The sequence below is a fragment of the Chrysemys picta genome, chromosome 3 (genome assembly GCF_011386835.1).
Source record: "Chrysemys picta bellii isolate R12L10 chromosome 3, ASM1138683v2, whole genome shotgun sequence".
NCBI lineage: Eukaryota > Metazoa > Chordata > Testudines > Emydidae > Chrysemys > Chrysemys picta.
The window spans coordinates 83,824,380-83,840,798 of NC_088793.1; the positions used below are offsets into that span (position 1 = coordinate 83,824,380).

Sequence of the window (16,419 nt, forward strand, 5' to 3'; positions counted from 1 at the left end):
TGCATCAGTTATCTATATACAGGAATGACTAGTGAAGTGCAGGCATATCTGAGGTGAAGAATAAAGAGGGCAGGGCTTAGCAGCCAGTGGTCTCACTTCCGGTTTTTGTTTTATGTTTATGTTCCTGAAACCTCATGTTTCAGGGTTTCAACCAGCCACCTGCAGAGAGGATTCTCCCTCGCCCTTGCCCCAATGTATACTGTTTGTTTGTTTGGGTGGTTTAGTTTTGTAGTTTATTTTATTTTTTGTTTTTATCTCCTTCCTCTGAAGCATCAGAGATACTTATGGCTGGAGATGGGACATTGACTGGGGTGGATCAGGGCTCAGAGGTGGCAAAGAGCATTCTCTCTCTCAGGTTCTTGGCTGACTAGTTCTTGCTCACATGCTCAAGGGGCTGGTTCTTGTTCACATGCTCAGGGTCTAATGGGTCACCATATGCTGGGTTGGGAAGGAATTTTTATAAATTGAGAAGGTTAGACTGGCAATGATCTTGGGAGGGAGAGGGGTTACCTTCCTCTGCAACATGTGCTTGTGGGTCACTTGCCAGGATTATCTGGGAGTATCTCACTTAATCATTTCCCTACCCTTGCAGGGGCTTCAGGCACTGCTGCATCTCAGTCCCTCCTATTCTCTGCCCGTGGCACATAATAGTCTAGTCTTCTGGAGGCTGTGATATTTTGGTCTCATGTTAGTTGCGGGGTTTAGTGCATGGGTGGTGGCCTGGGATATACAGGAGGTCAGAAAAGATGATCTGGTGGTTCCTTCCCACCTTAAACTCTATGGCTATCTTAGTCACTTTTTATTCTTCCTTGTTTTACTTTTTATATTAGTATCCACATGAAGTCAATGGTACACCTATGTACCTCTATGAAGTGGCCACTGAATCTGTTTGTGAATCTGCTGCCAGGCTTCTCTTTATGAGCATCAAATGGGCCAAGAGCGTTCCAGCCTTTTCCACTCTGTCGTTACAAGATCAGGTAAGACTTATACAATGAGTAATTGTCCTTAGTCTCGCAACAATATTAAAGATGGTCCACAAAATTCAGATCTAGATCAGATTTTTCACCCCCCAAAGGAATATTGCCCCCATAATTTTTGATCTGGCCCACCTCTAAAATAATATATTGTTTTAACAGCAATTTTCATCAGTCTGAAATGGATATTTTATAGTGAAACTCAGATAGGAAATAGATGTTGCTATAAGACAAATATTACAAGAGGCAGCATGTTGCAGAGCACAGGGCTGGAAGTCAGGAGACTGGGGATGAAATCCTGGCCCCACTGAAGTCAATGGCAAAGCTCCCACTGATTTAAATGGGGCTAAAAGTTCACCTCCAAGTTCTATTCCTGGCTCTTCCCTCCACGTTCTTTCTGAACTTTTGCAAGTCATTTAATCTCTGCATGCCTCAGCTTCTCCAATTGCAAACTGAGTATACTGGTATTTATTCTCCTTTGTAAAGTGCTTTGAGCTCTCTGGATGAAAGTGCATTCTCAGTAAACATTCTTACCATGTAATCCTACTAGTGTACACTGGCCAAATGGTTCTCTATGTCACACTGACTTCAGTGAAGTTATTCCACATTTACACTGATCTGACTCAGAGCAGAATTCAGCCTACTCTTTTTTCCCCTCCTAATTAAAATCATCCTTAATTTGTCTTGTTTTCCTCTGTGACAACTTGCCTTTACCTCAAGTGATTTGTGAGTGAACCATAGTAACTAAAGCAATTTTGTAATGACTTGATTTTTGATGAGGACTTGATCAATTTAATATAATGCATTAGTTCTGAAAAGTAATCAGACAATAAGAAAAGGAAAAAAACTACACAAAGCCCCAACCACAAAAATGTATCTAATATTTTGATATCAATGAGTTTAATTTTGCAATACAATAACTAGAAAGACAAGAGTCATATCTTAAATATTACAACTAATTGTATTAGACTAATTTTATTACAACTAATTGTATTAGTCTGTGGTATGTTAGTGTAAGTACATAAACAAATGCATATTGTGAGCAGAAGAAGATTTTTAGGATGACAATAGTGTTTTCTACCTAAATACTTATCACATGTAGCACAAAAAGACATTTGCTTAGAGAAACTGAAAGGTCCCTTCTCTAGAGCTAGTCACAGATTTTGAGAGCCCTTTTGTGAGGTTAAATATGTGGGGCCTCATTCACCTCCCTCTATGTATTGTCACCAGCAAATCAGGTATATATAGAGTGACCAGATAGCAAGTGTGAAAAATCAGGCCAGGGGGTGGAGGGTAATAGGCAACTATATAAGATAAAGTCCCAAATATTGGGACTGTCCCTATAAAAATCAGGACATCTGGTCACCTTAGGTATATACATTCAGGGCCATTGGATGAGTGGGATCTTTGAGAGGTGGCAGAGCTGGCATAAGCCAAAGGCTTAACAATCAACAGGGAACAACTGACATGAAGATAATGGGAGTGGGCCCAGTTCATCAGTTACTCCTGTGGATCGGGAAGCTGGATCAGTCTTATGAAGGAGCTGCAGAATCAGACTTAGAGCGTACTTTACTACACAGACATCATGGAAAATGGTTTTTGCTTTGAAAACTACTGCCATTTCAAAGAAAACAATCTCTGTCATAATGCCACAACCACCAAATTCAGCCATGGACTATTCACATCAACAGCAGTTGCATCCACCTAGGCCAGGGCTCAATTTGGTCTAATATGTAAAAATTCCCCAAGAGTTCAGCCCTCCAGGAAGAATGGGGTGAAGGGAGTGGGAGGAAGGAAACATCTTCCAAGAGAGAGGCCCATCAATACAGTAGAAATAGCTAATGCACATTTCATATTGTTGAACGTTTCCCATTAAACTCACAGAAATCAGTTTATCCTGTCATCTTAAATGAGCCAGCAGTGTAGCTTACATTTGAAACAAAAGGCAAGTGTTAGCGAATTGTAACATCAATTGAATCTGTTTTAAAGTTCTAACAACATCAACTTCACCATTCTTCCCTCCAGGTTGTAAAGATGGGTCTGAGTTGTAAAGTTTAGACCTGGATCCAAATTTCAGAGCGGTTCAGATATGGAACTATGGTTTGAACCTCTCTCTAGCATGATTCCTCAGCTTCCTCTCACATTCAGGAGAATCTCAAAGGAAATAACTCTTGTTTTAATAGCCTTATTCCATTGTTAGAGAATCAGACAGATGATCCTTACACTAGTACTAGTGTTCAATTTAATTTGCTAGTGGCACAGATAAAAATGTCTGAATTTCCTCTGCATGTCGTTTGACATCTAGCTGAAGTGTCTAAAATCTTTTCCTAGGGTCTGCTTTTGTTTTGAGTACCTCTAGAAAAATTAAAACATTACAATTCTACAACTATATGTCACTTTTCTGTCTTGAAAAATGTGGAACCCCGTCTGTTGACAAAACACAAGTAATCAATAGCAGGTTATCCTTATAGATAGTCCCTGATTCTGAAGCAGAAATAGGTCCTGTAGAAAACCTGGGATTTTCTAATTTCTTTGAGGAATGAAGGCCATTTATAAACCCTCACTAAGGTCAGCATGAGCTATTCCAACTGGAGGCTTTAAAGACATATTCATAGGAACGAGGAAAGCCTTAGTGGTGGTGGAGGAGAAAGTTCCTTTGATTTCTAAAATCTTCTGACTTTAACTGCATGTTGTTGATATAAATCTAGGAACCATTATTCATTGCCTTCTGCATGAACAAGTGACAAAAAGTTTTACAAAAGCCAATTAATGCCTAAGAATCAGTTTATTTATACCACATAGAAACCTGCATATCTAAATGAAATATCAGTTCTTTATAAGGCACAAGGAATGGCTGGTTAGTAGGCTTCAGTGTTCAGTGAAATGTAAGTTCTGTTTCTCTCACCAGAAACCTGAGATGGGTATGGTACTTCAGATAATTTCATATCGCTGGGCAGTTTCTGTTACTATAAAAGCCAATGCAATTAATTAAAACCCATATGTGCAGAGACATACATTTACATTTCAGTCACAATTTCTTTATTAGAGTTGAATAAAAGCTCTGCAAAGTCTAAGTGGATGGTACAGAAAGGTAACTGTGATGTCATGATGGTCATAGTTCTGGAATGCAGTGGTGTTGTAGCCATGTTGGTCCCAGGATATTAAAGAGACAAAGTGGGTGAAGTAATATCTTTTACTGGACCTAAAAGGTATTACCTCATCCGCAGTGCTTAATTTGTGCCAGGGCTGAGCCCTGGCACCTCTAGGCTTGCTGCATCAGTTATGAATGTAAAAAAATTGCTTGAGCCCCAGCCTCTCTTTCAGTACAAATTAAGCACTGCTCACCCACCTCATCTCTCTAGTAGTGCTGTAATGACTTTTGACTCTGGGAGAGCTCTCTCTGAATCTAATTAAAACAATATGGCTTAAAACACTGGGTATTAAACATTAGACCTTAGATAAGAAATTTCCAATTGTTGGATGATTTCAGTCAACTGAAATGCATCTCTTAAAATTCAGATGTGTAAGAAAAACAAAATTCTATTGAAAGGATTCTATTTTTTCTATTTTATAAAGGGACATCACTATACTCAATAGTTCCAAAATGTGTTCTTCCTGGTATACCCTATATTTCCAAAATCCATGTAGTGTTTTCTCAGCAAAATCTTTGACCAACAGTATAAGTCTAAGCGTGTGTTATCCTGAGGCTTGAGGATGGAATCCCTTCTCTTTTCCTGCCAACTGCATAACACCAGTGAAACTTCTTTGCAACTGCTACTGAAGTCTTAGGGTGACAGTAGCAGTCACAGGCCCTTGTGTGATGCCTCCCTTCTTTGTAGGGGTTTTGGGGAATGTATCATCATAATCATAGAGCCACCAGACAATCCTTCCTGAGCCTAGTCTTGCTCTGCTCACACAGTCACCTCCACCTTGTTGTGGACCACAAAGAGGCATCAAGTCCCAACTGTGTGTACTCTCTGTGGTGTCCCCCTCAAACCATGCCATGGAACTGATGAGATTCAGCTGAATATAGGGCCCTCCATGTCCATGCAAAGGAGGTAGGCTAAGCCAAAATATCATATGTGCACTTAAATTATTCTTTGCTGGCTTTGCCACTGTAAATCCTAAAGAGCCTAATTTTCCTCTCATGCCTACCAGTGTATTTGTACTTAAATCAATGGGATTGCCTCCGTGCAAATGAAAAAGTGAATTGGGCACAGAGTCCGCTACTCAGCCCTCGCAAGGAAAAAAAAAATCTACAAAAACAAATTAGGATGGAAAGATTATGGAGAGCAAACAATAGCACTGGCTGCAATATCTGGACCCAAATCAGAGAGGCTCCAACCTCCACAGGTGTTTGGCTGTGGAGTTGGGGTTTGTCCCTTGGTGAAGAGGGACAATCCAAGATGTTTGGACCCGGATTCGAACTTCCCCAAAGTTCAGTAACATTCTAGAGTTTGGATTTGGGCCTCACTCTAAAGTAACCAAATTTCAGTGTTCAGCTTTCAAGGTCTCTTTTCAGCAAAAGTAGGAAAACACAAGATTTTAATATACCTAGATATTGTCTTTTAACCGACCATAGATTGTTTAACCAACAGTGGATTAAATGTAAAGAAGAGGATGCCTGTCATTGTGTAGTAGTGCTTTGAATGGACACACTATCCAATGGTGTTAGTTCAGGCCACCACCTAATAATCCACTCATTTCACAAATCACACGTTTGCAGGATAAAAAAGTTTAATAGTACAGAAATCATTAAAAGAACTATCTGGCATCCATTCTGCTCTCAATACACATGTCTATTGACACAAAGGAGGAGAAGAGAGAGCTTATTGAGCAAGCCTGCTTTTGAAAGATATGAGTAGATATTTATGAAGAGTGTAAGCTCTTTGGGGCAGGGACTGTCTCTCTCCCTCTTTATGTTTGCACAGCACCTAGCACAATGGGTCATGAGTGTGAGTGGGGACTAGGTTCTACAGTAATACAAATAATTAATACTAATAATATTTCTTCCAGAGATATTCTTATCCATATACACCTCATCAAAAAGATAAAGGAAGAGCTAAAATATTCAAAGGGGAAAATACAAAGGCGGGCATTTAAAGCAGTTTTTAAAATAACAGAAATTTACATATTGAAAATGTTTATAAATCTATAAATTATACACCATGTTATATTGTACATCTATTGTATGGCAGCTGATGCTTTTGGAAGATGCTTGGAGAGAACTGTTTGTTCTAGGAATAGCACAATGGGCCATTCCAGTTGATGCTAACACTCTACTGGCTGTATCTGGTAAGAATTGCACAATTTAATGACTTTGTTATAGAAATTACCATAAAAATACATTACTGAAAAAAGAACAACATGTAAAGAATAACAAATTCCCGCTGAACAATAGAGCATACCTGTCATTTATAAATCTATATTTAAATGCAAATAATGTTGTTTTGTTGTATTCATGACTGCTTGCATTGTCATTTAAATGCAAATTACTGTGTTTGTTATCATCCAAGAGAAGATTTTATATTAACTTTCATACAATATAGTCAGTTTACATGGAATCGGATATCTAAGAGTGACAATTGAATAGATATTGATACAGAGGATTTTGTCAGAAATCGATATACATTAAGACAAATGCCTTAATAGAGAGTATTTTTTTCATATGTTTCTATTCTAGGCATGAATGGTGACAATACAGATTCTCAGAAGCTGAATAAAATTATTTCAGAAATACAAGCTTTACAGGAGGTTGTGGCTAGATTTAGACAACTTCGGCTAGATGCTACTGAATTTGCCTGTCTCAAATGCATTGTCACTTTTAAAGCTGGTAAGCAGAAATAATCTCTTGTTTTTCGATAACTAGCCATTTTGCTGGTTAGCCACTTCGAAGTCTACACTGTCATTTTAAAACAGATGTGATAACATCAGCTAATTGGTTTTCTGCTGTTGAATTCTGATATAAATGTTTAAAAATGCATCTTTATTTTTACATTAAATCTTAAATATTTTGACCTTCTTAAGAGTCCACCTGACTAGTTACTGATCTGCTTTCCAGTACCTACACACAGTGGTTCTGAACTGAGAAGTTTTCGAAACGCTGCCGCCATTGCAGCTCTTCAAGATGAAGCTCAGCTCACTCTGAACAGTTACATCCACACCAGGTGATCAATATTTTCTTTTAATACTTTTTTCTAACACTCTGGGTAAAATCCTGACCTCAGTGAGGTCAATGGCAAAACGTCCATTGAGTTCAGTGGAGCCAGGATTTCATACCATCTTCACAGTGACTGTATGCCTATAGTAGAACTTGGGTTATCCAAACGGAATGGGGAACATGGAATGTATTCAAATAAGTGGGAAAATGAAAAAGAGGGAGTTTTTCGTGGTATGTGATACCTGAAAAGGAACATAATACATTCAGAAAACTGGAGATTTTGCATGTCTTTTACTGTATTAAATAATAACAACAAACATCACATACAGTGCTTTACATTTTAGAATCTCAAAATCTTTTATTGTATTATTCCCATTTTTCAGATAAGGAAACGGAGGCAGTGACTTGTCCAAGACCGTAGTGTGAGTCATGGCAGAGCTGGAAATAGAAAAACCCAGATCTTGTGACTCCTAGCTCAGTGCCATCTTAACCAGAATGATGAGAATAATAGTTTATATGGAAAACCTCATTTCAGTCTTGTTCAGTATAAAACGTATGAGATACAGAAACCTTTATACCAACTATAAAAGCTGTAGTCGCCACCTTGTGAAACTAACAACGGTAAAACTGGGAATGTGTGAAATGTACTATGTAGAAAACCACTGTTATTCTCACTATGTGAGCAGTTGTCTTAATGTGACCACAGTTTAGAGCACCATGCTTTGAATACTTTTTAAAACGATCCTCCAGCCTTGGATCACAAGGGCTAGGAGGACTACTGCCAAAGCAACTCACTAGGCAATTGGGTGGGGAGGAAAGGAGACAGAGAGGAAGGGTGTGCTTTGCGTCTCATTCAATAGTGACTCCTCCAGTCATTTCAGGAGCTATGGTGATGAGCTCTGAAAGGCGTGTTGTCCAGTCCTTAGCTAGAAATAAATTGGCTGTAATGCAAGGCCTGGAGCAAGGGGAATTTGAGTAGAGGCACAAGGGTGGAGGAGAAAGGGGAATCCTCAGGGTTCCATCGTGGACATGGTGGTGCACCAAAAAGAAAAAAAGGTCTAACCTCCAGTCTGTGCATTTCCATTTACCCATTCTTTTTTGTCATCTACCCTCATCTGTCCCTTCCAAAATTTCAGCTTGAAATATTAATTGAACTTTTTAGCCGGATTCTGTCTTGTGTCATAGATTAGATGTACTTCCCTCAATATCACCAAACTGCCTCTTCTTAAACGAGTATTCTGAAAAGGGGCAACGCTTAGACTCACTGCTGTCAACCTGGGCCTCCTCCCACTTTTGTAACCTTGAATTTTAATTGTTGTCAATTAATGTTAAATCGCTAAAGCTAAGAATATAATAAACCAAACTTAGTTTTCAGGTTCAAGTCTCAAGGTCACTTACAGACAATTTAATTTAGTAGATGACACCTTGAATTATAGAAATAAACTTTTTTAAAGAGAAAATGATTAGTTAAGCAAACAGGCATACAATTACCATTTACACAGTACTACAATTGTACTCAAATTCAAAGATGGAATGGTGTATCAATAGCCGATCAGTCCACTGACAACCAGATAAAGTACAGCCTTAAAATCTTATAACCTAATAGTACCCTTTTGGTGTTAACTGGAGCTCCATCCAATTTAAAAGGCTACTCCTTAGATAACCCATGATAATACTAATTAACATTAAACCTATCCATTACCATAGTCACATTTCCTCCACCTCTACATTGGCTCTTCACATTACACATTATTTAAATTAACATTTGCACCAATGTTCTTTCCATGCTATCAGTGTTCATAGCATTTTAGTAAAACATTCCTATTTCTCAAAAATGCTAATTAAAAACCATTCCAAAACCAGTTCTAACCAAAACATAGCACAATATAACCCTGGGTTATGTCCTTGCTAACTTCAATTTTCCCATCTTACTGTCTCCAACTTTTACTGACACTAACAAACTCAATTTCCCATACTCCTCTATACTTAGCCTAATTAAAGCCAAAGCCTAATTTCTATTTATTTCTTGACCTAACTCATTTTATAGGCAACAACTTCCACTAACAGCTTTTCTCCTCTGGCACAATGGAACTCTGTACAATAAGGGTGAAGCCTGTCTGTGTGGGAGACAGGGTTCTCTCGCGGGCCAACCCAAGATTGTGGTATGAACTTCCCCAAAACTAAGGACCATCACAAATCTCATCACCTTCCGCTCCATGTGCTAGGCACATTTCTTTGACCTTGCCTTCTCCAACAAACACATAGCAACATGTCTGTGTGTGTATGTTATGTATCATTTAAAAATAAAATCTAAAACAAAATACTCCATTGCACATACTTCTCCTCAGTAAGAAGATGAGAGAACAAACACATACCATGACAGACATTAGTCATATTGCTTAACACACACAAATACTATGGTGATGAGCATGGTATAAGAACCTATATAGAATAAAATAAAATCTCCAGTAGATCACTGAATTACATCCTCTGAGAGTTACACATGTGAATCCAGATGGCAATGTACTCCTAGGGAAATCCCCCCCCTCCCATCACCACCAAGTACTGCTATAACTAGCCTTGAAAGGATTAGGTTTTTAATCGATAAATATCCATTTCACTGTACACACAAACCGATGAAAAAATATTTCCATTGATAACCAACATTTACAGATAGACAAAGTAAGAACAATGCTGCTTGAGAACTTATCAAAGTTTGACTTAGGGATGTTTACTTTGTATGTTGACCCCAGCCCCCATAATTTCATGCAACAGTAAAAATTTAAATATATAAAAATAAAAAATGCTTACAAATAAACATTAATATAATCAATTTAAATTGTAGGGGGGAAAATGAATCCTGCCAAGCCTAGCTATAACCTATACTGAAGTTCCACCACCAACTGCATGTATTTTGCAAATCTAAGGACTTATTTAAAAAATTGCCTACTCTTAAAAACAATGATGCTCACTGGCAGAAATCTTTGACGTACTTTATTTAGACTATAGATAGAATCCTTCACTGCAGATGTGAGCAAACAGAAAAATACCAGCCAGTTCTGTCCAGTACATACTAAAAAGGAAAAAGCAGCAGCTGTGTGGCATGCTCTCCCCACCCCTATTGAAGCCCCTTCACATGAATAGTGTGCCATTGGAGCTCAGTGGGAGATAGGGTTACATGACCAGCCAGTGGGAGAAAAAGCCAGGAAGCAGGTGCTTTACATGGCATGGTCCTCTTTCCAAACTCAGCTTTCCCACTGGTAAACGCTCTGGAAGTCCTAACTTGCACCAGTTTTACCCCAGTATAACTATTTACATCAGTGATTTATACTGGTGTGAAAGGAGAATATGGCCTTGTGAGAACAAACAAATGGGTTGTGAGAACAGGCATGAACTGGGAATCTAGTCTCACGGTTCCAGAGTGATCCAGGTTTCTGAGGTGAACAAAAAGGCACAGAACAGTGGAACAATATAGAGAGGCTGCCTGTCAGCATAGATGCCAAAGCAATACGTACTACAGACTAGATAGATAGTCTTTTTGGTCTTAATAAATAATTTTCCATGGGTATTTGTGCAGGAGTGGAACGCTGAGTTATGCACCACAAGGGTAAAGAGCAGTGAATGACTATACACTGTAAATAAATCTTGCAGTCTAAATAAAGGCAGCAATTAGGAATAGCATAATTCTCCCTCTTCCCCATAGTTTTAGGCATATCAAAGTCTATGCCACTTTTCCGGAAAGGTGGACATGCAAAACATATTGTTGGTCATGTTTGATGGAGCTAGGACCCATCATATGAGATTTATTTTCTTTTGTCTATGCAATAGCCTTGGAATGTCTTAGAAGTTTCCATTGAATGTTGATATATTCTCATAAGAGTGTTGGAAATTTTGTAGGTGAAAGCCTAGCCCCATTGAAGTCAATGAGAAAACTCCGTTGACTTCAACAGAGTCAGGATTTCATCCTGTATTTTTATTATGTGACATCATGTGAAGAAAGAGGCCTGATTCTGCTCTCATTCTAGTTTTACCCTAGTGCAAGTCCTTTGATTTCAATGAGGTGACTCCTGATTTACATTAATGAAAGTGATAGAAGATTGGAGAATCGGGCTCCAAATGTTTGATAGTGGGCCTGATTCTCCTTTTACTTACAGCAGTGCAAAATCCAGAGTAATGCCTCCAAAGTCAGCAGAGTTACATTGGTGAAAAATCAGCACCAGCAAGATCAGAATCAGGCCCATATTGTTTTATCTTTAAAAGTTGGGAAGAATTCTGTGGCTAACCAGGATGGAAAATAGCCTTTTATAGATGTATATTTTCAGGGGGAATGAAATGTCCCTTCTCACTCAGAATTTTGTATTCAAAATGTCAATTAAAAGTCACTGCACTCACACATCTGCAGCATACTGGGTAGATTGAATTTCCAATCTAATAAACCCAGTTTATTTAACATGGGCCAAATTCTTTGAGTTACACCCAATTCAAGGTTATTGTTTGAGGTGTAAGTCAGGGCAGAGTTTGGCCTTCTATAAGTTATTCATCTGAGAGATCAAACAAAATGGCCAGACAACAAAATGTGGAAACATTGGCCCAAAGCCTGCTTACCTCACTCAAGTCAGCATTCCCATTCAAGTCAACAGGTCTACTTTTATGAGAAGGCAAGTAGGATTTCACCCAGCCAGAACCAAACCCTACAATTTGTTTAATTTTGATTTTGTTGCTCATTAAGGTAAGTGATTTTGCGATTTGGAGAAACATACTACACCTCAGTAACATTCTTTGTAATTTTGTATTCTAGGTATCCCACACAACCCTGCCGTTTTGGAAAGCTCTTATTGCTTTTGCCAGCTTTACGTTCAATTAGTCCATCTACAATAGAAGAAGTGTTTTTCAAAAAGACCATTGGGAATGTGCCAATTACAAGACTGCTTTCAGATATGTACAAATCCAGTGATATATAAACCACCTTAAAAATAAACAATCAGGACGGACAGTTTGATAAGAACTTTTATCTATGGAGAATAAGCCTCAACTAACAAAATCTACAGGAAGCATAAGCCTGGGAATGTTTAACTTTTAAATTGATTGAGAAATTTAAAAAAAGTCCCATTAGATATGATTTTGCTGCCTTGAACAGAGTGATTTAGAGCATGGAGAGAGTGTTTTGCTCTACAGAAAAAGTGAATTGGATGGAATTTGGCTGCTTCTCTTTCTACAGGGTGGTGGCAATTCATTTGTCAGTCATATTTAAGAAAGACTGTGCAATTCTATCATTTAGCTGGCAGATCTGAGATAAAAAGAAGGTACTTTAGTTCTTTCATTTGGAACATTGGGTAACTAAACATTGCATCTGTTATAATGCGTCATGAGGTGGCCTTCAGATCTGTTTTAAAAGTAGCTTATATGGCGAATATGTTCATAACATAACATCTAAAACCAGGTTACCGAAACATTGCTTCTGTTGTAATACATCATAAAGTGGCCTTCAGAACTGATTTAAAAAGTAGCTTATGCTGGCAGTTACATTTTGGATTCAACAGGCCAGGCCTTCCTGTAAAATGAACTGGTAAACTTTGATGCAAATCATCAGAATTTCAGTTTGGTTAACATCTCAAAGACAGAAGAGCTTTACACACACACACACAAAAAGAAAAATGAATACAAGTCAAGTAAGAAAGACTAAAACAGCAAAACCAAATAAAATGGAGATGATTGATTCAGTGAACTGATCGCTGTCCCATTGGCATAGTGCTGAAACCAAAGGCAATGGTGGCCAAACTCTGTCAATGAGATGTGCAGAAAGGTGAAATAACTTACAAAAGACAATGGAAAGAACTTAATTATGAAGAAATAAAGATGGTCAATTGATACAATGCTAATAGTCTCCAAGACTCTCCAATGCCTTTTTAGAAAACTTCGGGTTCTAATTAAAGCTTTGATCTCTCTCTCTCTCTCTCACACACACACACCTACGTTATAAGCTGCTTATTTGATATAAGACTATACTTATGAAAAATGTAGAAAAAACACTTAAAGATAGCTGCTGTACTTTTCAAATTTTGATTTGTTATTAGGAACTAGCACTGAGAAAAATCAGCACTTGAACTATCATAGAATGAGTAAAACTTTTCTTGTACAAAGTGGATTAACTGATTTGTGAAGTTAAAAAGTTGTACTCATTGTATTTACAAAGAATAAAAATATATTGAATTTAAATTATCCTTCCTTTGTTTCTTTCACTTCTCTCCCTCAGGTCCTGGATTAGTTTCCTCCAGGTAAAACTGTACACTGCTTGCCAGAGAACAGAAACATTCTTCAAATATATAGCTGCCTACTGCAGGGTTTCTTTAACCTTTCTCTGAAGCAACTGGCATAGACCTCTTCTGGAGACAGAGTACTGGACTCGATGGATCATGGGTCTAAGCTAGCTGGACAATTCTTATGTTCCTATGTTAAAGTGATTGTTAATAACAACTAACCAACCAGACAGCTAACAAGGCACTGTTGATGGGCTGGAGGGGAACACCACTTTTTCCCCCCCAATTAAAATGACTTTTCTTTTAGGTGTGCAATTATATCAACAATCCAAAGATCAGAGAATGTAACTCCCAGAGGGCAAGAAAAACTGGCAGTGGGAACAGAAAAGGCAGAAATGAAGGAAAGGCACTGTGGCCATATGGTGATCAGTGAATGAAGAGAATATACATTAGAAGTGTGATATAGAGGTTTACATAAACTAATGTCAAGGAATAAAGACCATGGGTGAAATCCTGGCAAAAAACACGCTTTGACATCAGTGGGGCTAGGATTTTATCTGTTTCCCAGATGTTCAGTCTAAGGTTTTTGCATGGCAGCCCATCCAAGGCAGCCAAATGGAAGTATACAAGACTAATCCCTCTTCTGTTTGGGGATGTTGAGGCTTTCCATCTCTGGAGTATTAGTTTTCTAGTCATTAGGGAGACACAGAGAAGCCAGCCTTCTTGGTAGGATAAAAGGATCCAACATTTTGGAATTGCACTCTATGAATTTACAAAAATATTTTTTAAACATTCATTAAGGCTTCTCTCATCAATAAACTAAACCATAAAAATAGGAAATAAGTTAAGAATTAAAAAAAAAGTTTAACAGGTGGCAAAGTCAAGCACTCCCAAATTTGGAAATGCCAGAATTAATGTTGCCCAGTGAATTACCCAATGTCACATAGGAACTCGGGAGCAGAGGCAAGGATAGAATCCAAGTTTCTAGGATGGCATGTAAGTACCCTAACTATGAGACCACCCTTTTTCTCCCTGCAGTCCCATCTCATTCACTACAAATGTTTCAACTTCTACAATAAACTAGACAAGAATCTTATATACACAATACAAAAATCTCGATTCGTCCCCAGAGCAGATTGATCCCATGCACTGACTGAACCAGTGTTCCTTTGTAAAGATAATATTGGATCATTTAATTAAAGACAGTATCATAGTGAATACAAAAGGTGGCAGGGGGAGGGAGGAGAATTAAGGTTGCATGAGCAACATTCATTCTGCCATTTCCATAACTTGAGCATCCTTGACTTTGCAACCTTTAAATCCTGGACTTCAAGTTTCCTAATTTATGGTACAGTTTATTGATCAGACAAACCATAACTAATGTTAAATGAAGTTTTGAAAAAACTATAAGGAAATTTTCAAAGTCTTCTATGAGCTATTTAAATAATAAAGCGCCTACACATTGGTTTACTGAGTTACGGTTTCATAGTATTGGAGAAAAAATAGGCAACTTCTAAATGAACTTTTTAAATAATTGTGCAATAGAAAACTGAGCAGGGACTCATGCACAAGTACTTTTAAGTATTTAGAAAATCGTGCTCCTAATTTGTAAGAAGCATCAAAATAGTATGCATGAAAAGGAGCTGTAGTTCTATACCTTATGTTCATTAACGCTTTTAGAGGAGAGCAGTAAACAATTTCCCTTTGAAAGGAAAAACAGTAACTTACCAGAGTCCAAACCCAAAGGAGCACAGCAGACGTTTACCCAAACCCAGTCTGTTTTCATTACGACTCCTCCTGAGATCCTTCTTTGTAAAAATGTTATGGTCATCTGAGGAAAATCAGTTGAGATTCTCCAAGTATTGTGTGTCTTTTAAGATAGCCATGGTCTCACACCTGATACTTGTTTATATCTGCATTGTAATATTCAGAAAAGGTGTTTAGATGACAGAATGGCAGTCTCAATGCCACATTACCATATATTTACTCTCTAACTCAGCAACTCATCAGGTTTGGTGTACAAATATTTAAGGGACAAATGCCATTCTCAGATAAATTGGTGCAACACTATTGACAATGCAATTGTAAAGGAGAGCTGAATTTGGTCCTTGCTTATTTTTGTACATAAAACCTGGTTAATTGCAGAGTTCTGGGGCACATAAAGTGTCTTTCCTCCCACTCAAGGGCTTCTTTGTTCTTTCCGATCTCCAAATCAGTCAGAGCTTCCCCCTCCTCTGCTGTGGCCCTGATGCTTCTCTTGGGGACCAGGAGGCCCTTGGCCAGGAGACACTCCATGGGAGGGCAGTGGGATCTTCGCACACTGGCTGGAGAAGTGGCAGTGGCCCCAGAAGGAAGTGACTGCCTTGGGAATGATGCAGCTTCAGGCAGAGTAGATAGGAAGGTGAAGTGGTATGGGAGGTTGCAGGGGCCACAGCCAATTAACTCAGCTCTTAGGGCAGCACTCCTCTAAACTCCTCAACTTGCAGGGCAGGTAGATGTTGCAGAGGCGCTGCCTCCAGTCACCTCTCTAAGGCAGTAGGTTTAGCCAAAACTCAACCTCAGTCACCTTCCTTATTACTCCCTGCACCCTCTCAGGCAGTAGGCAAAGGGGGTGGAGAAAAACCCAGAAGAGGATATGTGCCAGGAGATAGGGAGACAAGGGCTGACTTTTCCCCAGGTTATATTTGGGATTATATAGCAGAGGGAAACCCCATCCCTCTGGGCATGAAGCATGGCCAGGCCCCTCATATAGATAGGCTTTAAATGACAGTAGGCATGGGATGGATAAGGTCCTTCTGAATAGGAGACCATCCCCTTTGGATTGGAGGGTAGTGGCCTTGGCAGATCCCAGATATGAGAGAGCAGAGAGTTAAAGCACCAGGGGGCTGGGATAGAAAGGGTAGAGATTCAATTAGCTTTTCAATAAGATCATATGGGTCACTTTTCCTCTGCTCTTATTTCAGCTCCAGCCCTTTCTTCTGGACTCAGACAAGCCAAATGCATCAATTCCATCCCAGTTTCCTTCCAC

At 38.7% G+C, this 16,419-nt stretch overlaps 1 protein-coding gene across 6 annotated transcripts in view; it reads left to right on the forward strand.

The window, feature by feature from the left end:
• NR2E1 (nuclear receptor subfamily 2 group E member 1) overlaps positions 1–13,335 on the forward strand; it is a 27,312-nt gene extending 13,977 nt beyond the window's left edge. For 2 of the 6 annotated variants that reach the window (XM_065588314.1, XM_005287662.5), the window contains exons 5-9: positions 831–977; positions 6,173–6,269; positions 6,658–6,807; positions 7,036–7,141; positions 11,933–13,335. In XM_065588314.1, coding sequence (XP_065444386.1) covers positions 831–977; positions 6,173–6,269; positions 6,658–6,807; positions 7,036–7,141; positions 11,933–12,095 — 663 coding nt within the window. In that variant the 3' untranslated portion in view covers positions 12,096–13,335. Of the gene's footprint in view, positions 1–830; positions 978–6,172; positions 6,270–6,657; positions 6,808–7,001; positions 7,142–7,517; positions 7,817–11,932 lie in introns of those variants that run through there. The other 4 variants (XM_065588315.1, XM_065588316.1, XR_010599572.1 and 1 more) reach the window with 3 other exon arrangements.
• The last annotated feature ends 3,084 nt before the right edge of the window (positions 13,336–16,419 follow it).